This window comes from Podarcis bocagei (assembly GCF_964188305.1).
Source record: "Podarcis bocagei genome assembly, chromosome: Z".
In the NCBI taxonomy this organism is placed as follows: Eukaryota; Metazoa; Chordata; class Lepidosauria; order Squamata; family Lacertidae; genus Podarcis; species Podarcis bocagei.
The window spans coordinates 14019355-14047335 of NC_138140.1; the positions used below are offsets into that span (position 1 = coordinate 14019355).

At 48.8% G+C, this 27981-nt stretch overlaps 1 protein-coding gene across 1 annotated transcript; it reads right to left on the minus strand.

Annotated features, from left to right (window-relative positions):
- Positions 1-37: 37 nt before the first annotated feature.
- LOC308578690 (FK506-binding protein 15-like) lies at positions 38-27981 on the minus strand. The gene is made up of 26 exons (XM_081179162.1): positions 27698-27981; positions 23424-23533; positions 22956-23076; positions 22100-22169; positions 20751-20825; positions 18656-18754; positions 18227-18376; positions 17330-17398; positions 16476-16619; positions 16184-16326; positions 15482-15603; positions 14317-14454; positions 13684-13769; positions 12788-12878; positions 11587-11696; positions 10490-10597; positions 9322-9416; positions 8726-8828; positions 7743-7775; positions 6708-6879; positions 5557-5693; positions 4872-4955; positions 3992-4099; positions 1920-2515; positions 1095-1191; positions 38-554 (listed from the first exon to the last, which is right to left on the minus strand). The coding sequence occupies exons 1-26, from the start codon at positions 27838-27840 to the stop codon at positions 474-476; spliced, it is 3285 nt and encodes a 1094-aa protein (XP_081035288.1). The 5' UTR covers positions 27841-27981; the 3' UTR covers positions 38-473.

Consider the following 27981-nt stretch of genomic DNA (forward strand, 5'->3'; position numbering starts at 1 on the left):
GCGTGCTAAAGTGAAAGAACTAAGGCAACAGGGTTAATTTATTTTAATTGCACTTTATTATTATTTTCTTCAAGATCCGTTTTGCCAAGGTTCAAAACTGGAAGTGAGCTATAGCAATAGGTTAAGTTTGGTTTCCACAGAGAGGAGCTGTTCAAGGTGATACCCATCGCTACTCCCAGCAGCAGCTGGGTCAAAAGTGTGTAGGGTACAGGTGTGTTCGGCAGTGGTGAATTAAACAGTCAGGACTTTGAAGCTAGACAAAGTCCCCAATTGATATTTGCTACCAAGAGAGAGAGAGTCACCCCTCTTCCTGCTAGCAGCCTCAAAAACCACAAATTAAGGCCACCAAAGCCCAAATGAGCAATCTGGGGAGGCCCACAGGAAAACCCCCAGCTCCATCCATCTCAGCCCCAGATAGCAATCACTGAAGCTCTTGAGAAAAGAAAGTATTGCCATGGCATTTTCCAAGCTGCTCATCCCAGCAGGTACAGGTCATCGTCGTCATCGTCATCATCATCAAAGAGTGGGGTGGGGGGAGGCCGACCCTTAAGGCTCTGAAACCGAGAGAAAAAAAGGCAGGGTTAGGTCACTGCTGCTTGGCAGAGCAGGCTCTGACTCAGGTGGCCAGCTGAGCAGGACCATCAGCAAGGCAAGCGGGAGAAGGAAGCCAAGGATGCGGGCTCTAGCTTTCTCCTAGTAAGTCTCAGGGTTGGCCCTTGTGGGACTCAGCAGGGAAGAAGAGGACAAAACGGGAAGTAGTTGGCTCTGCTGCCCGTCAGTGGCTATGGTTCCAGCTATTGTTAGTATTGAATAGTGGACATTGACCCTAATAAAGTGATTGGACTAATTGGACTTGTTAGTCACTTGTTACTCAAAGGCCATAGCGGCTGAAAACATGCTTGAAACAAATATGAACATGCCACAAAACCGTAACAATATAGTGCCCCTAACAGCCACAGGAAAGATTGGTGGTGCCCTGGTAACAAAACACTACCACTTTAGTTTATCAAACACCTATTGAGGGCCTCTATGCCTGCCACCTTAAGCCGTCCCAAATGGCACCATACACCACTGCACTCCCTCAAAGCTCTTACCACCTCTTCCTCATCGTCGTCTTCTGCCAAGAGAGTTCCCAATGCTGATGGCTTGGGAGTGGCAACTTTGAAGAAACCACCCTTGTCCTCAAGAAGACTGCAAGAGAAAAAGACAGAAGGAAAAGGAGAGTGGGAGTGATGCAGTGGTTAACGGACCAGAACCCTGGGAGACCAGAGTTCAAATCTCTACTCAGTCCTGAAGCTCATTGGGTAGTGCCTACCTTACAGGGTTGATGTGGGGGTTAAATGAGGGAGTCGGGGAGTGCTAGCGCTGATGTCAATGAATGGAGCAGAGGGGTGTTGAGAATTCCATTCCTCCCATACTGCAGATGTGTGTGGGATTGTTACATGTCACATGTCTGTTTACATTCCAGCACTGATTGTGGGAGTCTTGTGAGATGAAATTGAGATATGTTGTTTCCACTCTGTATAGCTTTAGTTTTTTGCCGCTCTCTCTCCGAGGAAGAAAGACAGAGAGAGCAGCCATGTTTTCTTTGTTCTGTTACCTTTGATTTAATTTGCAATAAATTAGGCTTAGATGTTACTACTCAAGGCTGAGCTTCTGTTTTGAACTCTGCTCACTGTGTGCTCATGTCCCTGGATATGGGCCACATCAGTGTGACGGGAGACCCGAGGAATGAATCCCAGGCGACGCTGCAGTTGGGGGGAGGCAACAGGCCTTGGCGTTATCACCCAACAAGGGGGAGCCAGGGTCTTCCTTTGTGCCTTAAACCCCATGTTATTAGGGGGTGGGGGGGAAGGCACGGAAAGGCAAGAGACTCATAATGGGTACAGTTCCCGTCCCCCTCCCGCCCTGGCACAGACCTGGAATCCGCTTCCATGGGGCTGGACGCTGGTCTTGGCTGTGAGGCTCCAGCCAAGTCCTGCTGCTTGTCGGCTACAGCAGCTTGAGAAGTGGGGCCAGCAGTGTGCTGACTTGCCCCACTCTCCTCCTTGCCCTCTGGACCCGTTGTGGGCCCCTCCATTGCAGGGGCCATCTCATCCGCTGCTGGATTTGGAGGTGCCAGAATGGCGGTGTCTATTGTGTCCATTTCACCCTGAGTGCTTGGCCTCTCCTTCTCAATTCTGGCGGAGAGCCTGAGAGGCAGCCTTGCAGCTTGAGCAGAGGCTGCACGTGTTTCTTCAACCGGTGCTTCCGAAGAATGAGCCTCAGGAGCTGCAAAAAGCAGACTGTCTTGGGCTCCTTCGAGAGCGGTGGATGGAGGACTGCTTGAGCTTTCTTTCAGATTAGCCAAAGGAGCGGGGGATGCCACTGGTGCTGGTTCTAGGAGAGAGTTGCTGTGGGGATCCCCATAAAGGGGTACGGCACTTGGCTGCTTCCTTCCCGCAGGTCCTTCCTCCTCGGTGCTGCTGCTCCCCCTTTGCTCCTCCTGACTCTCCAGCAGCTGCAGAGTTGTTGTCTGGAACAAGTAGAGGGGAGGGGGGATTATTTGCCACAAAAACGACTGCAGCCCCTGATGAAAGTACTGTGTAATGGTTGGTCTCTAACCAGGACTCAGGAGACCAGGGTTTGAATCCCTACTCAGCCACACAGGCACAGCTAAGTGACTTTCACTTTGTAGTACCTTAGATACAACCTGTTACAGTGGTGCCTTGCAAGACGAGATTAATTCGTTCTGCGAGTTTTTTCGTCCTGCGGTTTTTTTCTTCTTGCGAAGCACGGTGTCGGAAAAGTTTTGGAAAAGCTTCAAAAATCACCCAAGTCTTCAAAAACCTAAAAAAAGGCTACCACACCGCGTGCTATGAGTTGCTCCTCGAAGTCAAGTCGCAACTGTATTAACGGTTTTAAGAAAAAGGAAACAAACTTGCAAGACGTTTCCGTCTTGCAAAGCAAACCCATAGGGAAAATCGTCTTGCGAAGCAACTCAAAAAACCAAAACCCCTTTCGTTTTGCGAGTTTTCCGTCTTGCAAGGTACCACTGTATTTCTAGAGAGCTGGGCTTCACCCTCTCTGCTGCTCCCATGATTAGTAATATGGGGCTAAATGCCACCCTAATATGTGCAATATTGCAGGGGTCTAGACACTTAGCCTGTGTTTCTTTGGAAATGAGGCACAGTGTAGACTGTGGTGTCATAATGATATATAGTTTATTTACACCTGAGCCTGTAATGGAGGGGGCCCCCAGCATACACTCCAAGAGAGTCCCGTTTTTCCCATTGCTGCAACCTCTAATTCAAACTGTCAGTCTGCATTGTGTTCTGATCCTGCCTCTCCAGCTTGCTGCATTTAACAGACTGAAAGCCTTTTTTCTTTTGATCACACCATAGCCAACTGAAATCCTAAAACTTCCTCCTAACTAAAACATTGGCACTGTCTTCAAACTCACTATCTCAAAGCTCTGGGTGGGGCTTCACCCATCTGCTGGCTGGTAGAGTGTCTGTCTTGCTGATGGCCCATCTTTCTGTCTGCAGCACATACTGTATACTAAAATTGGATTGATAAAGAGGTTAGCATGGCCTCTGCAAATTGGTAAAGTGTTCCATTTTTTAAAGATGTTTAATGTTTGACTATGTTTTATATATGTGTTGGAAGCCACCCAGAGTGGCTGGGTATAAACAAAATAAATCATCATCATCATCATCATCATCATCATCATCTTCATTATTAGTTCTCTAATGGCCCACCTCTCAAGCGATCTCCTCAACACAGGAAGCTGAGTCCAGCTGTTAAGCGTCTGACTTTCAGTTTCACTCTCCAAGCAGTGATTAAATTCTAACACTTACTAAACCCAGTAGTTATGGGCATCTTGCACCCAAAACTCTGGCACCCAAACTCATGACATTTGGAACCATACAAAAAGGAAGAGAAATGCTAGACCAGTTCACTCAATCTGCATCTTATTCATGTGTCAGGATCCATCTGCCCTGGGCTGTACCTTGATGGCGTTCAGGACGATACCCAGGACCTCCTGGCCAGTATAGGACTCCTCTAAGTTGAACTGGCCCCGCAGGGACTGGAAGACCTCATTCATGATCTTCTTCACCTGGGGCAGGATGATGCCAAAGAGTCAGAAGGCAGGGAAGCAACACCAGCAAGGACAGTGGGCTTGCAAGAGCTTCTGGACAGCCAAATGTGGTGGTGATTTCATTTATTCATTTATTTTACAACCAACATACATTATCTGGATAGCATCCACGTGCCAAGAGATAGATGACATTGCAGTGCTGTTCAGACTAACAGGTAAGAACTCCCGATTGAAGTTACAGAAGTGTGGTTTGCCATTGCTTTTGCTGAATGTGACTAAGATTTCTCTCTACTGCTTGTCCCCCCGCCGCTTTCCTTAACACTTCTTATTTCAAGAGCACTTCAGGGTTTGTTACAGAGAGAGGTTACAGAGTGTGTATTTTTAGGAGATACCTTATTTGTGAGACTGTAAACTGTTTTAAACTGTTGTTAACTGCTGTTGCCTCTGCCAACCTGGTGCCCTTCCAAAAGTTTGGGACCAATTAGGCAAGTCACATTTCACACTGTACTATGGACAGGGAGTCCAGTGTCTCTCTCTACAGATTGTATACAAGGTAAACTCCTACCCAGCTGCCTGCATCGAATTTTTCAGGGTCCTCCAGCCTTTGACAACATGTAATTTATGAGTTGCTTTTTCAGCTAACGCTAAGCTCTATATACAGTAATGCAGTTCAGTCTCTGCATTACTACACAGCATCACACTGGTTCACAGCACAGATGTGTAACAAGCTTGTGGGACACATTAGAACCGCAGACCCTCCATCAAGATGTTTTAAGAGAGCCCCACTGACCTTGCCTTTCACAGGCTCTGGCTGTTCCTGCTGTGGTGACAGCTTCTCGTTCCCTGAGCTTCTTGTGGTTTTAAGCAGGGAAAGCTAGAAGGAAACCAGCATTAACTAAGTGGTGGTCCGCAGACCACAGTTCAGGAGCCCTTGTAATAAACAGTAAGCAGAGAGACCTATGGCAGACATGAGAACCCAGCAGAGTGAGCAGAGGTGTTCCAAGGATAGGTGGCTCCTGCCCATTGAGGTGGGTGGGGCAGAAGGCAAGGAGTCCAATGACAGGCAGAGCCACATCCTGATTGACTGTAAGGAAGAAGGCAAGCCAGTGGTGGCTGGGTGAGGGCAGTGCCCTGTTTGCCTAATAGACTAGACTCCACTGACTATCACTTCTTGGGGGCCGCCTGCCAGGAGTAAAAGTAGGTGGAGCAACACACGTTAATTTCCCCACTTGTCCCTTTCAATCCTCCCTTTAAGAATGAAAGAGGAAGCCCAGCCAGATGGGCGGGGTATAGATTCTTTCATCATCATCATCATTATTATTAGATCTTCCAGGGAGGCAAAGAACAGTCAAGGGTGCAAAGCTGTGAGGGAAGGGGAGGGGTGTGGCACTGGGATAATCCTAAGGGTCAGAGACAGTTTTCCAGGGAGCCACTTCTGGCCTCGGGTGATGACTTTTGCCACCCCTGGGCACTACCTTCTCCAGATTCTCCTTCTTAATGCGGAGATCAGCCAGCTCCTCTTCCAGGGCTACCACCTTCTCATCCAACTTCTCCCCACTCAGCTTCTCCTCATGGTATCTGCTTTTCATGACGTCAGACGATTTCTGAAGTTCTGTGGAGGTGGGCCACAGAGCCGGTTACAATGCATGTCCTTGTTTCCATCCACTGCTGTAGCTAAGCCTAAGTAAAGCGCCATCTGCACTATATGCGTCAAACACTCACAGCTTCCCAGAAAACATTCTGGGAAATGGGAACATTCTCTTAAGGGTGCTGAGGGGTGGTGGGAGACCGGAGACAGCTACAATTCCCAGACTGTTAAACTATGCTGGAAATGGCCACTTAAGCAGGGCTCTCAACTTCAACACAACTATTGGCAGCTGGAATGAACCACACTTCCCAGGATTCCTTGGGAGAAAGCCATGACTGACTGCAGTGGCCATGATAACGCTGTATAGTGTGGATGGGGCCTCCGTGTAACTTTAAAGACATACAGGTGAAACTTGAAAAATTAGAATATCATGGAAAAGTTCATTTATTTCAGTACTTCAACTTAAAAGGTGAAACTAATATATGAGATAACTCATGACATGCAAAGCGAGATAGGTCAAGCCTTTATTTGTTATAATTGTGATGATCATGGCGTTTATAGACATATCTCACTCTTACACTGCTCTGCTCTTGCATGCAGGGCAAGGAAGGTGCAGAATATGCACGAACCCATTTTCTATTATGTTACATTATGTTATTGTTTGTAAGCTGGAGATTCATTTCAACAAAAAGGAGCATAGAAAAACAATCAATCAAGTTTGCAGAGATCAGAAGCTTGCCTTTTTTAAACAGATGGAATTAAAGTCAAGAGTCTTTTTGGAGATTGTGTGTCTGAGTTTTTAACAGCTACACTGCAGGAGGCCCTAAGGAGCAGGACCTCCAGAGATTGCTGGACTCCAACCCCATCATCCCTGGCTACGCTTGCTGGGGCTCATGAGAGGTGAAGGCCAGTAATACTTGGAGGACCACAGGCTCCCTACCCGCAAGCTAAAGAATTTCCTAGGATGATAAAACTACTCTGCATGTGCTTGGATAGTGCTCTTCTGCCATTTCAGCGCCTCCTCTCAGCTTCCCTTACCTGCCAGCTGTGCATGCAGTCGGCTGACCTGGGCTCTCTGCCTCTCCGACTCTGTCAGGGCTTCATTCAGTTGGGAGTGGAGATCTATCTCCTGCTTCTGATGACGGGTCAACTCCAGCTGGAGCTGGGAGATCTGCGCCGTGGCTTCCGCTAGCTCCTTGCTGATCCTGACCTGCAATGCAAAGGAGCAGAAGAGATAGGAGAACATATGGGGAAGGAGAGCCCACAAGACCTTTCCTGGGAGGATGCAAGAGCTGTGCTTTTGGAGGGTCCCAAATGCTAAGAATGAGTCTCCCAGAAAACACCCTGAAGAACTGGTCTACTGGCAAGGCTATGAGGAGCAGGGGGAGGCAGAAGCCTTGGGCTTTTTAGTTAGGTCAGGAGAAAGCATGCACGACAAAGGTGCATAAAATGGAGAGCAGAAAAGGATTCCCCAGAAAATTCAGGACAGACAAAATAAAGGACATCTTCACACAGCAGAGCTCTCTCCCACAAGATGGAATGAAGGCCAAAAAGGTGGATGGCTTTAGCAGCAGATTAGACAAAACAATGGGGCAGGAAAAGCTATACACAGCCAGCAGCCACAAGGGCTAGGGTCTCCCTCCACTGTTGGAGACAGCATGCTGTTCCTGGGAATTGCAAGTGGGGTGAGTGCAGATCCTGCTTGTAGGATTCACATCTGGTTGTGAGAATAAGACAGGCTTTGGGCCTGATCCAGCCAGGCAAAAGCACTCAAGGAGGGTGCAATGTAGGACTGGTGAGGGTGCGTGGCTTGGAAGGAGTTTTGAGGGCCAGGCACATAGGCCTGGAAGGTGGCCTTTAGTCCAGGGGCCTGGAGTCCCCCCACCCCTGATTTAGAAAAACCCATTGTCACTGAAGCCGGTATGCCAAGGCACAGAGAGGCTTCGCAACGAGAGACACCTGCAGAAGGCGTGGGGTTTTCCCCTGCTAAAAGTATGAAATGGTTGACCTGGAAAGTATGAAAGGAATAAGGAAGTGCTCAGGTGATCAGGACACCCAAGGACAATGCCTCACCTGGTCCCACCCCTGATCCAGTGGCGGCATGTGCTAGAGAGAAAAGCGGCGACAAGGAGAGGAGAGTTAACACCACCAGAAGCAAGAACAGCAAGAGGGGAGAAAGTTTTATCAAAAGAGGCAATGGCATTTTGGGTTAAGAGCACTCTGCTTATTCTGTGGTCCAAGGGCTGATTATATCACTCAAAATCCAAAGAGACTCAGGGTAAGATGCATGGAAGATCCCTTAATGGCAGGGTTTGCACGCTGATGCCCAAGCAAGAACAAGCCACAGCAAACCTGGACTTGCATGCTCTCCCCTTACATCTCCTCCTCTCATGCGGCCAGGAACCCTGACACTTGTGCCCAGCCATGGTTTGCTGTGTTGCCTGGGACAACGAGCTGCAGCTAACATCAACTATGGGTAATATCAAACACACCAACTTCAAATGTTTGTTTCAATAAGCTAACTTCAGAAACTAATTCTGCTTAACATTAATGGCTGTTCTCAGTCCAGAAAACAGAGGAAGCAGCAGTTACCTAGAAGTGGAAACTCTCACACCCTTCTTCTTGGCTGCATAGGAGGAAGTGAGGGGGATATTCACTGTCCTTGCTCACGTCATCCCAATCCACAGTTCAGCATGGCATGTGAATGCAGCCAATGAGAACTTACTGTAGACTAATGTATTGCATTTTTTCCCTTACCCACTCTGTTAGATTTTAAAGGGACATTCTGTTGTTCTCTCATATTCAACCTGAGGTGCTTTGCAAAGGATTACCTGAAGCTTATGAATCTTTTACCTGTATGTGCATGTATACCTAGCCAGTCGTTTGTTCTATTTTGTTGTTGCTGCTGCTCAGAAATGTAACTTCTTTCTGGCCTGCAGGCAAAGGGGAATTGTGACCTGCACTAGCGATTGTGAACTCCTGGGATAGCCCTTGCCCTCCCCACAGCCTCAGTCACTTGGCCTTCCTGTTGTGGCTGCCACACTGCCAGGGCTTACCTTCTCCTGTTCAGCATGTAGGACCCTTGCCTGGGTGTGCTCCATGGTCCTCTGCAGTGAGCTGTTGCTCTGCTCAGATAACAGGTTGCTCTGCTCCACATAGCTGGGGGAAGAATTGTTTTTTACACACGTGAATCAAGGCAGTATCATATGTAGATCTCACTTTTGAAAAGCCACCCTAGGAGAGCTTCTATCCTTTATATCAGAATCAGAATAGTTCTTATTTCATGTTCCATCTTTCCTCCAAGGAGCTCAAATACTGGTATATAGTTTTCCTCCCTTTTTTATCTTCACAAGCCTGTGAGGTAGCTTAGGCTGAGAGAGTGTGACTGGCCCAAGGTCACCTTCAAGGCAGAGTGGAGATTGGAACCCTGGTCTCCCAGATCTTACTCTGACAGACCCTCTTATCTGCCACCCCACACTGGCTATATTCCTGTAATCCTCTATTTGTCCATCCAGCCCAGTATTGTCCACTTTGACTGGCAGCAGCCTTGGGGTGCCTGGGGATTGAGCCAGGCCACCTGAGCTTTAGGCTTCAGCCACAAATACCAGCTGTTTCTCACAGAGCATCAAAAGTGAGCAAGAGTCTCCCTCACCGTTGGTTGCGGTCAATCAGTTCACCAATCTTCTTGTTCTGCTCCTCAATGCGGCTGCTCTTCTCAACGATCTCCTGCTTCAACCTCTCATTTTCCTGTGGCACAAAGAGCAAAACGGAATGTGTCAGAGGCAGTCCTGGCCTCTACAACTCTCACAATCTCCAGCCACAATGTCTTCCCCAACCTCTCTCGGGGACCCAGATTTGAGGAGAGAAATCATTGTGGTCTTCCGCCATGGTCATGGACAGAACATGGGCAGTTTGGAGCTGCTCCCCTTTAGCAAGCCTCTTAGGTAAACTTTATTTAGTAAGCAAATTGTGAGACAGCTGTACTGCATGAAGCCATGGAAGCAAGATACATGGTAAAAGCAAAATACAACACAGAAATCCAAGCTCTGAGAATGAATAAAATCAGTTTCACAAACTCTGATACAATAAGCCCATCTATTCTACTCAACTTTAAAAAACAACACCATTTCAGCAGGTATAAAACTTGATCTGCATAACTGACATCTCAGGATGGAAAGCCCTCCAAAGCAAGCATGCTTTCAAGAGGCATCTGAACAGCGTCACACTAGGCCCTGGTCTGATTTGGGCTGGAAACTGTCTGGAGCTGCAATACTAAAAGCCCAATTGCTAGTGGAGCCTTAGAGGAACTGGAACAGAGGAAGCTCCCTTAGCTCAAGCCAGATAGTTGTGTGTATCCAGCTCAGTGCAGCCTACAACAGGGGCAAAGAACCTCTGCCAGTCCAAAGGCTGCCTTGCCTCTGGATCAACTGTCCAGGTGTGGGCGGGGCTAGGGACAAAAGTGGGTGGAGCAACAGATGTGGCTATAATACAGGAGACTAGAAGTCTCTACACCGATTGCTCCACATCCAGGCTAGCAACAAAGACACTTCCAGCTGGCCAAAAGAACTCAAGGAAGGTGCAGAGCAGGAACAGGGAAGGACAGGGCAGCATCTGTGCCCAAGGCTCCCCACTGACTGGCAGGGTCTCCTCCAGGGTTTCAGGCACAGGGTCTCTCTCAGCCCTGCCAGGAGACACCACTGGGGCTGTACCTAGGACCTTTTGCCTGCGAATCACATGCTCTGCCGCTTAGCTGTGACCCTTCACCTGAAGGTAAAAGCAAGGTTCTAGTCTTCATGCTCTCAAGTAGACAGGCTCTTTACCTGCAGGATACGCTGGATGTTACTCATGATCATAGAGGTTTCCATGGTAACAGAAGAGACGCCTGGCAGCAAACCGGGGCCAGAGTTTTGCTTCCGTAGTTCCTCCAGCTGCAAGGGATGTGGGGAGAGAAAGGAGATGCAGCTTGAAGCATCAGCACATGGGAGAGAAGAAGCCAGATCAGGCCTGGGCCCTTTGAGCTGCTCACTTGTTTGCCAAGGAGAGAAACTGCCGGGAGCACAGGAACCTGGCTCAGTATCAGACCACTGGGTCCATCTAGCTCAGTGCTGTCAACACTGGCGGGCAGCATCTCCCTGGGTTTTCAGACTGGGGAGTCACCCAGTCCTTCCTGGAGACGTCAGGGAGCTAACATGGAACCTTCTGCATGCAAAAAGGTGCTCCACCACCTAGCTGAAGCAACTTCCCTCGTCCCAAACCTCCCCCCCCATCAGAGATTAAAAAGACAATTCACAAGCCTACTATAAAAACAGCTAGATACAGTTCTCCAAACAGTATGAAACGGAAGCAAAACCTGAAGGTAGACTGATTTATTATTTCAGAAAATGTATATACTGCCTGATATATGTATTTTTTAATGAAGATAAAACGCCAAAGTTGTTTAAAAGCCTTAAAACAGTTGAACAACAACTATCAATATGAGGCAGGCACCTTCACTGTACCGGCAACTCCCCATCTGTGGGCGCACCAGTTTTGGCCCTGCAGGGGTGTGGGGCAAGCTGACATGCACAGTGCCTCAGAACGCAAACCCCGTGTAAATGGAGAACCGCCTGTACCCTTTTCGGCACATGCTTCTTTAGATTTCTAGAATGCTGATAGGTTTCTAGTTTATCGCTGGTTTTAATTTTTTGAGTATTTAAATTGTTTTTACTAATAATTCTATTGTTTTATTCTTTTGGTAAAGTGCTTTGAGTTTTTTATGAAATAAAATAATCAACAATACAAAACCAACACCTCAGGGGAGGGAGCTTTTCAGCCCACTGGAAAAGCCTGTTGCGAGAAAAACACCTTCCTATTGTTTCTGGAAAGTGCTAGCAAGGCAGTTCTTAAGCAGCTTCCTATCCTGAAAGTTCTGTATTACCTTGACTGACAGCTGGTCCATCTTGTCAGCCACCTTCCCAACGGCCAGGCGGATCTCTGTGTTCTGCTGCCGGGTCTCTGTCAGCAGGAATGAACCAAGGTCTCCAGCTGCTGTGACAGGAAAGAAGACTTTGCAAGGTTGTGTTTGTTATTGTTGTTTCAAAATGAGACTGCCAGCAGAAGCAAATACAGTGGTACCTTGGGTTCAGGTTACAGATTCCGCTAACCCAGAAATAGTACCTCGGGTTAAGAACTTTGCTTCAGGATGAGAACTGAAACCGCGCAGCAGCAGCGGGAGGCCCCATTAGGTAAAGTGGTGCTTCAGGTTAAGAACAGTTTCAGGTTAAGAACGGACCTCCCGAACGAATTAAGTACTTAACCCGAGGTACCACTGTAGAAGTGGACAGGGCGGGACAAGAGGGGTCACACCAATAAGAAAGGGCAGGGAGAAAAGAACACAGTTGTCCTTGAGCATCTTAACAAGCAGCCGTGAATCTTCTAGGGTGGGGGACTTTAAGGCAACTTAGCTGCCTCTTCCCAGCTTTTAAACGGCTGGAATAAGGCAAAAGGAAATGCTTCTTCACACAGTGCAGACTTAAACCGAGCAACTCTCTTCTGCTGGAGGCAGTGATGGCCACCACTTGGATGGCTTTAAAAGAGGATTGGACAAATTCACGGAGGAGGAGAAGGCTATTGATGGCAACTAGCCATGAGTCCATGTTCCGACTTCACAATTGGGGGCAATAAATGCTTCTGAATACCAGCTGCTGAAAAGCACAGGAAGGGAAAGGTGCTCAGATCCTGCTTGTGGGTTTCCCACAGGCATAATGATTGGCCACTGTAAGAAGAAAATGCTGGACTACATGGGTCACTGGCCTGATCCAGTAGGCTGTGATGCTCTGAACAGGGGGATTTCTAACTTGAGTTAATGCTCAACAGGTAGGATTTCATTTCCTGGGCTACAGAGGCAGATGCTCAAGATTCCCTATCCGTACCAGTTTGGGAAATATGGGTGTCTTAATTAATCCTGGTGAGTCACCATTGCTTTCTCTTATTATTTATTGTTTGCTTTCTTCATATATGGCAAGCCTGCTACCAGACCTTTGGGTTGTCAACAATGTTAATAAAGGGGTTTGCTTTTTTAAAAAAGTTAATGTTTGGAAGCAGCTCCCAAAGCTACATAGTGCACAGTTTGAACATACCTTGGAAAGGAGCTGGGCACAACCCAACAGGCTGGAGCTGGGAAACTGCGGCACTCACTTGGGGGTAAGCATATGGCATCCCTGCATAAGGCTGAGAACACAGGTGGGGGAGGGAAAGGAGAGTCAGGTGACTTGTCACACTGACCAAACAGACGGCAACAAGGTCCCCCATTAAAACAGCAGGATTGCTTAAGCCTGCTCTCAAGGGCTAGAAGACCCAAAGGCCAAGGACTGCAAGGGATCCTCTCCTGCAAAAGGCAATGATGGACAACCATTTGGATAGCTTTAAAAGAGGATTGGGCAAATCCATGGGTAGGCGCCTATTGATGGCTACTGGCCTCGACAGCTAATGGCTGGAAGAAGGAATGCTTCTGAATGCCGTTGCTGGAAACTGGAGGAGGGGAAAGAGCTCTTGCATGCAGGCACTGTTTGTGCACTTTGCACTGGGGCATCCAGGTAGCCACTGAGAACTGGTGCCCCTATCTGAACAGGATGCTGGGCAAGATAGGCCATTGGCCTGATCCAGCAGAGGTTCTTCTTACGTTCTTCTAAAGATCATCCAATATATAGAAGATCCCCGCTGGATTTGGTGGAAACTACCTCAGCACTGCCAAGGTAACAAACTGCTTCCCTCCAACCCAATGCAATGGATGCTGCCAGCTCTTAATCTAGCGCTTTTGGGATTTGCACCGAAGGGCTATTACCTTCATGGTTATGCTGCACCCTCCCTATTTTGCAAATGAAGACCTGACACTGACAGAAAAGGATGAGGAAACTTAGTCAAGCCTGCTAGTCGCATGAACCTGTCTTGAGCAAACCAGGGAACAGAGCATGATGTTGTGGCTCACCTGGCAGCCTATGAAAGAACCTTTCCCTGCCTACAAAGGACTCCTTACCTGACAGTTTTGAGGGGTTCTTGAAAGAGGTGGGTGTGGCTGGGGGGCAGCAGGCGGCTGGAGCCCCGACACAGCTGGATGAGGAGCTAGGAAGAAAGCAGAGGCATCAGCGTTGCCCATCTCAATACAAGCAGTCCATCATCATCGTCATCATCATCAACATGTTTGTCTCTATTTCCACCCAAAGGAGCCCAGAAGAGTCAGCACACAAACAGATCAATTCAAGCATCTAAACACAATGCCAGTGACAGATGCAGACTCTGCTCAAGCTGATCTACAGCAAATGAAGGACACTGCTCCCCCCATCCCCACACATCCAGATTTCCTCCGCTTTCCATGCACAATCATCATGCTGGCTTCTGGGTTGTGTCCAACTAAATTCTACTGAGTAGAGCCACTGCACTCAAGAAGAACCCTGCCAGATGAGGCCTGGTTGGCACCCTCTTCTCACAGTGGCCAACCAGGTGCCCCGATGGGAAGCCTGCAAACAGCACCTGAGCGCAAGAGCCCTCTCCCCTCCTGCGGTTTCCAGCCACTGACAGCCCTCTCCTCCATGAACTTGCCTAACCCTCTTTTGAAGCCACCCAAGTTGGTGACCATCACCAAGGCACAACAAGGGAACACACTTTTTACCTTGCATTGCCCACTGAGGAGGGGCCATTGGACGGTAGTCGTTCAGACAGAGGGTTGAAAATTCTTGAATGGCATGCGGCTCCTGAAGAAGACAATGCACAATTAACCCTCCTGGGAAGTGGAAAGGGACCCTGGAGGCTTCAAATCCCACATTGACGAGAGAGAGGCATGCCAGAACATTTGTAGTTATGGTTTTTTTTTAATACGTTGTAAGCCGCTTTGAGCATTGTTTTAACTTGGGAAAGGCGACATACAAACAAAATGCTTGATGATCCTTACAAGGCTTTCCCGCAAATTAAGATTCACACCCAAAACCAGTTTGGGGTGACTACTAGATCTGGGGAGGGCAAGACCCTCAGTTTCATGCAAAAGGCCCTAGGTTTGATACCCGGTAGGCAGGGAATGCCCCCTGTCTGAAACCCTGGAGAACCAGGAAGGTTTGTAATCAACTAAAAAAAAGGGCCTCCCCTCCTTCACTGCCAGTCAGTGTAGACAGTAGGAAGCTAGGTGGATGAGCAGTCTCACTTGGCATAAGGCAGCTTGCTATGTTCATCAACCGTCATCCTGCCAACCTACCTGAATTTCAGCAACAGCCAACACACACAAACCCCACTGAAAAGAACCTGGGAATTGAAGCTAACACACCTCTACATGCACACCCATTTGGGGGGGGGGGGGGAATTACATTTATACAACCTTCCAATGTGTGTGTGGGGGGGGGGTTCCTCATGAACACACCATTTCCTTGCTACCTTTTCACTCTAAAACTGTTAATGAAAGAACTTTAAAACTGCATTATTTTTTTAAAAAACCCGCTTAGAAACCCATCTCAGAAGTCTATGCAAGCACAATATCAAATGTTAATTACTCGTGGTTACTGATGATATGCTTTTCCTGTGACACACCGTATTTTTCCATGTATAAGACTAGGTTTTTTTCTCTTAAAAATATTGTCAAAAATTAGGGGGAACTTGTACACGGATACATCTTCCCCCATTTTCTTAAAACATGGGAGCGTCTTATAGACGGAAAAATACTGTATCTTTATTACGTGGGAGCTTTTATTTAAAAAATATATCACAGGATCAACAGGGAATGGTAACCTGAGTTTCTCAAAAAATGCTCACCAATAAGGATCCCTCTCTCTGTGAGAGGACCAAGCTACTTCTCATTGCTTTGGTCACATTCAACAGGAAATATACAATCAATAGGCAGATTTGGCTCCAATGGGGACTTACCGCTAGTTGTTCGCTAATAGAGCTTGATTTGGCATGCACAGCTGGCTCCCTGCAGTAGGGAAGGGAGGGAGTTAACAAACCTGAGCACAGTATGAAGAGTCTGTTAAGGGGTAGGATACTCAAGTGGCCTTTGGGACTCTGCCTCGGCCAAGCCCCTCACCTACCTCACCTCATTACCTCCCCAAGGGAGCTTGAGCCTGACTGGAATGTGTCCTTGAACTGTGACAGTGCATCTTGCTTCCCTGGACAGGGAGAGGTGTGTGCAGAAAGAAGCCCCACATGGAGTATTTTCTGGCTGCACAGAAGGCAGGAGCAGCATCTGTTGCTCTGTCCACTGGAGCCCCAGCCCAGCCCTGGAATGTGGCCCCTGCCAGGTTGTCTATGAGACAAGGAGCCCCTCAGGATTCTTTGGAGGAAGCCACAGCTGTTGAAAATGGCATGGCGCTATTTGGAACTTATGATTTATTGTGATTTATTGAATTTGTATACCGGACTTCATCCGTAGATCCCAAGGTGGTACAGTGCAGATGGGGTCTGAGTTATGCAGCTGAGGTTATACAGAGTTAGGATGGGACACCTGGGAGAATGGAAGGCTTCAAAGCTAAGGGCACCCTCAATTTATTTCTCACCCTGGCTTTGGAGCGGGAGTAGGAGGAGTCAGCCAGGCTGGGTCTGTAGCGGGGCTTTCTGATTGTGGTGCTGGTGAAGGTGTGAGGGAGTCCCTGGGGCCCAGGCTCTGTCCGGCGGAGTCAGCACCCTTTGCAAACCTCACCTAAGGGAGCAAAAAAGAGGCATCATGGAGTCTGGTCAAGGCAACCACTGCCTCTATTTGTAGAACTTTATCCAGGCAGTAGACCAACCACCCAACAACCTTCTGAGGTTCTCTTGGTCGCTAACACGTTTTGAGGAAGACACACTCACCCGTTTGACTTGCACCTCAAAGGCCAGAGTTGAGTCCGGAGGAATGCGTTCAGCTTCTCCCGAAGACCCGTAAGCCAATGCTGGCGGGACAAGGAGGAACCGCCTACCTCCTCTCTTCATGCCAATCATCCCATCTTCCCAGGCCTTCAAGTTCCAGAAATGGAGAACCAAGCAGAAAACAAGTTTGGGTGACTGCCTTAGCTAAATGCCAGAACCACACAGCCTTCGCCAACCTGATGTCGTCCAGATACCTTGGACTCCGACTCCAATCAGCATGCGCTGGCTGGGGATGATGGGAGTTGGAGTCCACAGGATCTGTGTGTGTGTTTGTCAGGTTGGTAAAGGCTGGTCGAGAGCAGGGCACAGGAATACTGAAAGTTCTCTTGCAGTCTTGAGGAAAGTACTGTAGTTGAAAGCAGGGATGAAAACCATTCCCTCCGGGGAAACCTTCTTGGTGGGGAGGAGCATGCCAGGAGTGGGCGGGGCTAGAGGGGAAAGCGGGAGGGGCAACAAATGTAATTTTTCCCTTTGTACAATAGGCTACCTTAGACACCCACTCACACTCCCCCCTCTGTCTCTCATCCAGGACAGCAAGAGGCAACACTGGAGGTCCAGGACTGTTTTGGTCCAGGCCACAGAGCAGGCCTCCCACTCCAGCAGATCATGGCAGGCGTAGACAAGCTGGGACAGCTACCTGCCTGCCGTTCTTGAGGAAGCCATTTGATCAGGGTTTGAGCTCAAAAAACATCACTGCTATTCAGCCTTCCACACAGCCCGGGCTGCTGAACTCTGCTTAGATGTGGAAGTGGAAGAAAGAATCCTTGCACTGCGGGGGGAAGATAGCGCCATCTTACCTTGATGACTTTGCCAGAGCCTAGCTTCAGACGGAGCAGCTTCTCTTTATTTACATTTGAGGCGAAAACCTGTTCCAAAAGTGGAAGGTAGATGGGGTGAAATTACTTTTAATGCGGAAGGTAATAGGTTCACGTTCCGCTACTCCAGTTGCTGAGCCAACAGCAATGAGTACCGAAGGACGGGGCACAGCTCAGGGACACAGCACCTGTTTTGCAGGCAGAAGGTTCCAGGTTCAATCCTGGCATCTCCAAGGAAGGTCAGGGAAAGGCTTTTGCTTGGAAGCCTGGAGAGCTACTGCCAGTCAATGTGGGCGATGCCAACCTAGACCAGTGGCCTGATGCAGTGCAAGGCAGCTTTCTATTTTGAATCCCCTACCTAGTGGTGCCTCCCATGTTGCAGATTGGGTAAAATGAGGTTGAGAAATAGGATCTAGTCCTTGGAGACAGGTGTAGCTCAGGGCCTAACAGCATGTGCTTCCCAGGAAGAAGGTCCTGGGTTCCTTCCCCAGCATCCCCAGTTGAGAAAGGGCGGCAAGGCTGGGAAAGGCCTCACCTCTGGAGAGCAAGCAATGCAACCCCCATGGAAAAGCACCAGCTAGAGCTCATTGGGGTTGGGGTCAAATGCACATTGAGCTGTGAAGCAAGCTGGGTGAACCTCACCAAGTCCCTCTCCTGTTTCAGGAGGAATTTCCTTGCAATGTTATTGAAAGGCAAAAAGACGGGGTTGTGGGAGAAAAGGGCTGTATGCAAATTATAAACCAGGAGAGGGAAAGCTGTGGCCATGAAGTGCTGCTAGAAACTTCAACTCCCATCATCCCCAGCACCTGGAGGATGTCACAGAAGTGCCCCATATGCAGTATAAAAACAGTATCAGCCACTCCCTCTGCCAGGTCTCACCTGCCCAAGACTTCCGTTCTGGAACAGCCAGCCTGTAAAAGTGATCTCCAGGGCATCTCCAGTCTCCACTCCTTGGCCGTCTCCAAGAACAAGATCCTGGCACAGCACAGAGTCAGGAGAACGGCTGCTGTTATACTTGGCAATGCACACCTGTGAAGAAGAAGAACCAAGCCCTTTGTGTCATTAGCCTGCATTGTCATCCCCACCTATGCAATCTGGCCCAACGCAGGACTGGCTGAAGACCCCAGGGGCCTGAAAAGGCCCCAACTGGCTACACCACCATTCCTTGCCCTCCCTGGATACTTCTTAGTAGTTGGCAGAGAAAGCATCTGGCGACGGATGCAAGAGAGCTGACCTCCCACAAACACTGGTTCAGTGTCTGCAGGACTGTCACCCCCTACCCCAAAATGCAATGCACGCCTCTGGCACCTGCTTGCTGAAGTCCACAGCCACCATTTCTGATTCAAACATGATGGACCAATTCTGCCTCTGATCATCATAAAATGTGCAGTAGTTGTTGGGCTGCACCTGCGGAAAGAGAAAGGAGAAAGTGGCATTCTGAGCAGCAGACAGCCTCTGCTCAAAACAACTTTTGTCCTGATGGGTCTTGCTAAAGACTTTGGGTTGTGTCCCAATGTTATCCCTACTCAGAGCAGACCCATGAAAATTGATGGACATGATGAATTTGGTGCATTAATTTCAGTGAATCTACTCTGAGCACACACCCACCCACCCACCACACACATCAACGTCTGTAGTGTGTCATGTTTAGAAATGGAAAAATGATATAGGATTTCGGGGTGGAGGCCTACCCCAAGGGATGTAAGCTACAGTAGGACAGAGGGCAGAATGTCATCTACTTTACTTTGTTACCTCTAGGTAAGCGTTTTAACCATAGAGGGGCCCCTTGGATCTAACACTACTCAAATCTAATGGGTTGCAACAAGCATTAGCCCTACTCAAAGCAGACCCACTGAAATTAATTGACCACAGCTGAGACCTCATATGCAATGTGCATTTCAAACAATATCATACCACCAAAGAATCCTGGGAATTGCAGTTTGCAAAGAGTGCTGAAATGTTGTTGGGAGACGCCCCTACTCCCCTCACCAAAGGGTTACAATCCCCCCCAGTTCTGTACGAAGAGGGACTGACCGTTGAAACAGGAAGATCGCTGGGTGTGACCTTGGGCCAATCACTGCTTCTCAGCCTCCCCCCCCAGGGTGTTTGAGGGGATTAAATGAGGCAAAAAGAGAACCACACATACCACCTTGAGAAAAAGGAAGCATAGAAATGCAAAAAAATAAGCAAAAAGGCAGGCCATTAGGTTTCCAGGATTTTTTTGCATCAATTATTTTTGCTGGCCTTCTGGATGCACAATACCCGGCTTATGCCGAGTGATTTCTATTACAGTGGTGCCCCGCAAGACGAATGCCTCGCAAGACAGAAAACTCGCTAGACGAAAGGGTTTTCCATTTTTGAGCTGCTTCGCAAGACGAATTTCCCTATGGGCTTGCTTCGCAAGACAAAAATGTCTTGCAAGTTTGTTTCCTTTTTCTTAACACTGTTAATACAGTTGCAACTTGACTTCGAGGAGCAACTCATAGAACGCAGTGTACATAGTAGCCTTTTTTGAGGTTTTAAAAGACTTTGGTGATTTTTGAAGCTTTTCCAAAACTTCTTTTGCAGCCATTTGGTAAGTTAAGCTTCTAAAACTTTTTTGGGGGGTTTTGGATTTTGGGTTGGGGTGTTTGGAATTCAAGGACTTGGTGTTGGGAAGGGGTTTGCAAGAATCTGGAAGCTTGTGTTGTTTTTTTCTGCATTTTTATGATTTTCTGTGACCATTGGGCCACTCTGCTGTTTTTTTAAAAAAATTCTGGATTTGAATTTCTGTGTGCTGGGTGGCTGGGGGAACAGTTGGGGAGGGGTTTGCAAGAATCTGGAAGCTTGTGGGTTTTTTCTGCATTTTTCTGATTTTCTGTGACCATTGGGCCACTCTGCTGTTTTTTAAAAAAAATTCTGGATTTGAATTTCTGTGTGCTGGGTGGCTGGGGGAACAGTTGGGGAGGGGTTTGCAAGAATCTGGAAGCTTGTGGGTTTTTTCTGCATTTTTCTGATTTTCTGTGACCATTGGGCCACTCTGCTGTTTTTTAAAAAAAATTCTGGGTTTGAATTTTGAAATGCTCTTTACAGTATGTGTAACTTTAAGGAGCACTTAATAAACTCTTGTTGTACCAAATTTGGCTTTGTTTGGACTTTTTTTGACCATAGGAACACATTAATTGTTTTTCAATGCATTCCTATGGGAAACCGTGCTTCGCAAGACGAAAAATTCGCTAGACGAAAAAATTCATGGAACGAATTAATTTCGTCTTGTGAGGCACCACTGTATTACATGAGAGATCTCAAGGCAGCCCCACAGGGTTCCTAGAAGATCTGCTGTCCTTAGCTTCAGCAAGATGCGTTGCATCGTGTAACCTCAGCCTATGCCATGGTCCTTGCAGGTCTTAACACCAAAGCTTACCGTGAATACAAACCAGGCATCAATCCTGGCGGTTGCAATCTGCTGCTGCTTGCTGATGTAAAGAAGCACTCTGTACTGGATTCCACAAGAGACGGAAGGACAGAAGAAAACAGGAGCAAAAGTGAGGAATCAAAAACTACAGGGCTGGCTCTTTTCAAAAGCACCTGGAGCTGCTCTTATACCAACAGCCAAATGACATATTAACATATAAATACATCAGAGGTGTTCATCGTAGGAATTGCTTTGGTTGCAGGTGCCTGGCTTAGTTACATGTGGAGTGACTTCGTTACAATGGAGCAGGCGTGGGGAGCCTTTGGTGCTGAGCTACAACACCCATTGGCTCTTGTCAGCATGGCCAGTGGAGAGGGGTGATGGGAGCTGTCGTTCAGCGATATCTGGAGGACCAAAGGCTCCCTACACCTGGAGAAACCAAGGGGTGAGATCTGTCCTTTTCCGCCCAATCAGCTAAACGGGAATGACAGCCCAGTGTTTTATCCTGTCCCCACCACCCTCACCTGCAACAGGGGAGTGGGACAAGGCAATCATACCAGAGTCTTCCTGGAATAAACGCATATGTTTCCTGACATATTTTATCTGTTGCTTGTAAAGCACCTGTGAATCCTTTCACAGCAAAGTGGGGCAGAACAAACCACTGAAGAGCTACTGACTGAGCTGAAAGGACAGAGGCTGGAAAAACTGAATCCCTTTTCCAACATAAGCTGCTGAAACCCCCTTCCTTTTTTGAGTGTGGTGGGAACGTTTACTGATTTTTCAAGCCACGACAAAGTTACTGTCTCACACTCCTCTGTCCACTCTGCACACAATACCCCCTAGGCCCTTCTTTTGTCAAGATTCTAGTCCACATGGTTCTAGTTACATAAGAGCACAGGGCCTTGGACTGAATCAAACCACTGGTCTCTCTAGCTCAGGACTGCCTACTCTGACCGGCAGCAGTGTCCCCAGCCCTACCCAGAGGAGCTAGCAATTGGATTTGGGAGCTTCTGTCTGCAAAGTGGATGCTGTGTTGCTGTGTGACAGCCCCTTCCCTGCTGAGAATACTTTTTGTAGAGAAGTGAGGTCAGAATAAGAAAGATGGGAGCTATAACCCTTGTGAGCTGATGAGGCAGAAAGAGACAGGAGCCAAAACAGCACCTTTGCTTTTTCCAGAGTAAGACACCATCAGGAAACCAGGATTCAGACAAAGGGAAGCATTTCCTTAGCCCAACCTACATCAACCTGCTATCCTCCAGATGTTTAGGACCAACAGCAGCTGTAGTCCCAAACATCTGGAGGACAGCAGGTTGGCAGAAAGCCAGGCTACTTCAAGACACCACACCTCCTCCTCTTACCTCCTTGGTTGCATTGCTGCCCACTACAGCTGCTCCATACTTGCCATGTTTCACATATTTCCCATTGGTACTGGAATGAGAAGAGAACACCTCTTAGCTTCCCACAATTGTTGCCACCATGCCAACCCCATGGGTTATATTAAGCAGCTCTTTACAAAGACTTCCCAGGGGTTGTTTAACTCCCATTAGCCCAGGCCATCTGGCCAACAGTGAGGGGCGATGTGGGGGGCGGGCGGTAGCAGCCCAGCAACATTTTATCAGCCCACAAGCTCCTCATCCCAGGAGGTCTCTATCCTCAGTTCAGTTCAGTGTTGGCTGGTGCCTCAATGGGGTGAATGCAGGGAGCCCAACTCTAGGTGGCACCAGAGCCAACGACAAGAAGGGCCAGCTAAGTCTAGGGCTGTCCCCATCCTCCTCCCTGCTGTGCTCTACCATGGCAGCATGGAGACTGAGGGGGAAGAGGAAGCTGACAGGAAGTCCTGCCCTCTGGATCGGTTGGACGTAAGAAGGCAGGCAGGTGGGAGACAGCTGAGGGCAGAATGAGGGGGTGGCATCCTACTGGACCTGCTTTCACTGGCATGGCATAAGGCAATTGAGCCAGCACATTGAGCCAGAGTCAATGATATCCACAGCCTGATTGGCTGGAAGTAAAAAAACAACAACGGGCAGGTGGGGCCAGGCTGAGGTTGAGTTGGCAGTGCCTCATTCACCCTAATCGACCACCCCCAACTGTTGTTCAGTTCCCCCTCTTTCCAAAGAAGCCAGGCAAGATGGAGAGATGATTGCAAAAGATGTGAGCACAGGACTTGGGTAGCAAGAACACACTGCAGCTCATCCCCTCTACTGTAGTACTCACAACAAATATGCATGAACAGCTGTAGCAAAGAAGACTGACTGAACTGCTGCAGTGGGCGCAGGAGCAGCAGCGGCCGCAGGAGCAGCTGCAGGAGGATGCTTCTGGGTAGACAGACCTGCAGCTGGAGCAGCACATGAGAAGGGTAAGTGCTCTGTTGCAAACAGAGCATTGCTTGCAAATATCATGCCAAGTTAGCTCCCTTGTCTTGGGACCAAGCCAGTTGCTCAGATTAATGAAAAACAGGAAGTTGCCTTGTATGGCGTCAAACCACTGGGTCCATCTACCCCAGTGTGGTGAATACAGACCACCAGCACCTTTCTGGGGGCCCAGGTCAGGGGTCTCTCCCCAGCGCTACTCGGGAGTTGACCAACCCAGTTGATTCTGTGGAGCTTCAGAACCAAAGGTTGGACTAGATGGTCCATAAGGGCTCGTCTTTATGTTCCTGGGCATTGTGAACAGTTTACTTACCGGTAGCTGGATGACCTTTTTTAGGCTGCTTGGGTGGCATGTATTGGAAGAGCACATTTCCAGATTCTGTAGTTGTCTGATCCTGTCCAAAGAGAGAGGCCAGCCTGGTCCTGGGCAGAGAGAAAAGTAACCATTCACTTCATTCACAGAGAGAGGCAAGCGGGTGGGAACAGAACAAGACATGTATCTGCAAGCCAACTGCAGGTTGGCGATTTTGTTGCAGCCTTCCCCAAAGACCAGAGGGTAATGGATTCAAAAACTAGAATCCTGTTAGGGATTAGGATGTTGGCCACCCCACTTAGGGGTGCTTGCCGAGGGGAGCTTTGCCTAGTCTCTCTTGGGGGTAACCAGCCTGGCAGAGCTGTCGTAAGAAATTAATGCACACAACTAAAGGAGTAGACGCATTGTGGGTCTTCTCTAAGCAGAACTTAGTTGGAGACAATCCCTTCCTTTTCCTATTAGTTTCTATAACCTCTCTTCAGAACAAAAGAAAAGCCTGCAGGATCTGGCCAAAGGCCCAGCGAGTCCAGCATTCTGTTCTTACAGTAGCCAACAGAACCCAGGCACAAGAGGCCTCTCCCCTCCTGTGGTCTCCAGCAACAGTTGTTCAGAAGCCCTGCTGCCACCAACTTGGTGAGCACAGCCACGGTGACAAAACATTGCTAGCCTTCTCCTCCCTGAATTTTTCTAATCCTCTTTTAAAGTCACCCAAGTTGGTGGCCATTCCTGCCTCCTGCGCGAGAGTTCTGTAGTTTAACTGTGCATGGTGTGAGAAAGTACTTTCTTTTGCCTTTCCTGAAGGTCTTCCAATATTCAGCTTCATCGGATGTTCACAAGAGGGAGAGAAACTGTTCCCTATCCACTTTCTCTGTGGCATGCCTAATTTGATAAACTTCTATCATATTATCTCTTACTTGCTTTTTGTCTAAACTACAAAGTCCCTAAAACTGAAAAGGCTGTTGCCCAATTATTGCACCCAAGCTTTTATAGAACCTAGTACAGTGGTACCTTGGTTTTTGAACAGCTTAGTTCACAAACTACTTGGAACCCGAATGCTTCAAACCCGGAAATGAGTGTTCAGGTTTTCAAACTTTTTTTGGCATCTGGACGTACTTCGGGGGGGGGGGGTTGCACTTTTGTTTTGAGTGCCACAATTCCATTGCCTGCTTGTTTGCTGCCTGACCTGGGCTTCCCTTATTCAGCACCAGCTGCACCAGCCACTGGGCGACACCCAAAAGCGGAGGAGGGAGTGGCTGATGCTGCAAGGACAGTGGTGGCAGAGGGGCCCAGAGGGTGGCAGCGACACCCCCTGTCTGCTCGGCACGGCCTTCCCTCAGTTGGTGCCAGCAGTGAAATCTGGAAGCAGAGAAGGGTGTCGTTAATGATGTAGCGACTTCGCCTTCTCCGCTTTCGCTGCCACCGATCCACACCCAGAAGTGACTGCCGTGACAGGATGCTGGTGCCACCACTGCAGTAAGAGTTCTTCACACACCCAAGTGGCGGGTTGGGTGGGTGGGGGGATGGATCCAGAAAGGCTGGCATGGGGGGAGGAAGAGAAGCCAACTTGCTCCTCAGAGAGATGACTTTTGCCTTCCTTTCCATCCCCCCCCCCCGCCACTGGAACTCCCCCATCACACACCCCGTGCACTCATCCCTCCAATGGCAATGGGTAAATCACTGCCAGTTTTTAATACTGGTTAGCAGATAGCAGCCTGGTCTATTGCTTTCATTTTATGGATCAATAGTATAATTAGATAGTCATTTTCATTCTAAATTGCTATTCTGGGGGTTGTTTTTAATTGTCTGGAATGGATTAATCCATTTTGCATTACTTTCTATAGGAAAGTACGCCTTGGTTTTGGAATGCTTTGGTTTTGGAACAGATGTCCGGAAGACATTGTAAACAAAACAAAAATTTAAAAGGTATCCATTACAGTGGTACCTCGGGTTAAGTACTTAATTTGTTGAAGAGGTCCGTTCTTAACCTGAAACTGTTCTTAACCTGAAGCACCATTTTAGCTAATGGGGCCTCCTGCTGCTGCCACGCCACCGGAGCACGATTTCTGTTCTCAATCTGAGGTACTATTTCTGGGTTAGTGGAGTCTGTAACCTGAAGCGTATGTAACCCGAGGTACTATTGTATTGCAAAGATACAACCCTGCCCTTGCGGCTTACCTTTCCCCACATACGGAGATTCATTGCCAGGAAGGTGGGGAGAGGGAATAAACCTGGCTGAACACAAGTGGTTTTCCCTACAGACATTCAGAAGTATCTCATCTCAGGGTTGTTTTGGAAGCAGAAACTTACCAGTTACAACACATCCTAGCCCACTTCCCCGCACTCCTGAGAGCTAGAAACTTGCAGATTAAAACAAAGAAAGAAACAACACACACATACCAAGGTCAAGTATCTTCAAACATTAAATCTCCAGCCTTAGACCCAAACTCCATGCTATACTGAACAGCAAGCAAAAATATCCAAGGGGTGAAGTGCCCATTTTAAATGCCTGACAGCACCCCAAACAGCTAGAGAAAAACCACAAGTGGCAACATGCATGTTTGAGGGGCTCCCAAAAGAAGCGAGCGGAACAGAGATTGTGAGCTTCGCTTCTCCTTCTGGGGAGAGTGACATTCTGGGAAGACATAGATCGGGGGCAAGTAAACTTTTTAAGCAGGGGGGCCAGTCCACTGTCCCTCAGACCTTGTGGGGGGCCGGACTATATTTTGAATATTTGGGGGGGGGCATCTGCAGTTCTCCATAAATTTCTGAACTACAACTCCCACTGGCTATATGTCACTCTGACCTTTGCTCACTGCCAGCGTTGCCAAAAGCAGCACTGCAGTGCCCTTATTTTGAACACCTAAAATGTCACAGTGTAAAGGGCACTAGAAATCTTTCTTAGGGTTCCTTTTGTAGAAGGAATCTAAGACCACAAAACACCTCCATTCAGTCCTGTTACTGGCACCCACTTTAGGGCAGGAGTTAGAATGCCAAATTGTGACCTGGGCGATCAGGGTGCAGACCCCCACTTGGAGATGAAGCTCACTTTGTGACTCTCTCTCAGTGTAACATCAGCACAGAAGAAGTGGAAACAGAAAGCTAGAATTAGGAAAAGGGAAAATATTTCACCACAGCACAGGCAACAGGCATTTGTATGCAAATCAACCCTATGTACATTCATGGGGAAGTTCAGTTGAATTCAGTGGAGTCTACTCCCCAATAAGTCTTGCTTTTTAAGAAAAATGCTCCTTTCCCCATTAACCCTTGGGCTGAACTTCCTACTCCCAAACCACTACTAAAACATAATGTATTCCCTCACTCTACAAAAGGTGTGGGGTTCCTTTGGCCCTCTGGATTGTAGAGCAAGTGCACTCCCATCACCAGTGGTGTAGGGGTCTGGGGTTGCGGAGGTTACTATTTCTGCAGCAGGGTCCCTGCCTCCCGCACCCAATCATCATGAGAGGCAAACTTTTTAGCTCCAAAGCTAAGCATGTAAGAAACAGTGAAAACACAAGGCACTTCGGTTTCAGCTCAGAGTTGGTCCACTGAAATGGGCGGGCGTAACCAACGCATAGCTTAGTCGGATGCAACCCAGCGCTTCCCAATTCATCCTTAGCTGTCCGAAACCCCGCCCATTTCATCCTCACCAGCAACGCTGTGAGGCAGAGAGACAGAAAGAAGGAAAAAGAGAGAAAAAGAGAGAAGGAACCTTGCTGGCTCAAAGACGCCTAGCTCAGCTGAACTTCGCCTCTCTCTCAGCGCCTAACAGCACGTATTTGCAGACAAACCCCTCTGCATGTGCTCGGAATCACCCTTCGTAAGCCTCCACCCACCCACCCCAGCCCCACATGCTGCCCCAACCCCACATGCTGCCCCAGCCCCACACACAGCTATGGTCCCACATGCTGCCCCAACCCCACATGCTGCCCCAACCCCACATGCTGCCCCAGCCCCACACACAGCTATGGTCCCACATGCAGCCCCAACCCCACATGCTGCCCCAACCCCACATGCAGCCCCAGCCCCACACACAGCTCTAGTCCCACATGCTGCCCCAGCCTCACATACAGCTCTATCCCACATGCTGCCCCAACCCCACATGCTGCCCCAACCCCACATACTGCCCCAGGCCCACATACAGCTCTAGTCCCACATGCAGACCCAGCCCCCCACACAGCTATGGTCCCCTCACACAGCCCCGCCCCCTCACGCGGACCCAAAGACACCCGCACACCCCGCATCTCCCCCCACGCAGAGAGGCGCCGCATTCTCACCCTCCCGTCGGAAGCTGGAAGGCCTCGTCTTCTTCATCCATGTCCCCCAACATCCTGACGGCCCCTCGCTCCCCGCGCCCCTCGACTAAGCCCAAGCCGGGAGGCGAGAGCCGCAAAGTGCGCGGCTGCAATTTCTCGGCCATGGCTCAAGCGCTGGGCTGCAGAAGCGAAACTAGCAAGCCAAAGCGGCCGGCGGCATTCGCGGTCCCCAAACGGGCCAAACTTCCACGCGGAGGGAAGAAACGCGTGCACGGGGACGCCAGCGATCAGCTGTTGCTGCCGCT

Coding starts and splice junctions, on each gene's coding strand:
- LOC308578690 (XM_081179162.1), bottom strand. CDS start 27,840: ATGGCCGAGAAATTGCAGCCGCGCACTTTGCGGCTCTCGCCTCCCGGC. Junction 18,377..18,655: donor CTGTGGACTTCAGCAAGCAG/GTGCCAGAGGCG, acceptor TCTTCTTCACAG/GTGTGCATTGCCAAGTATAA. Junction 10,598..11,586: donor TGGACCAGCTGTCAGTCAAG/GTAATACAGAAC, acceptor CATCCCTTGCAG/CTGGAGGAACTACGGAAGCA.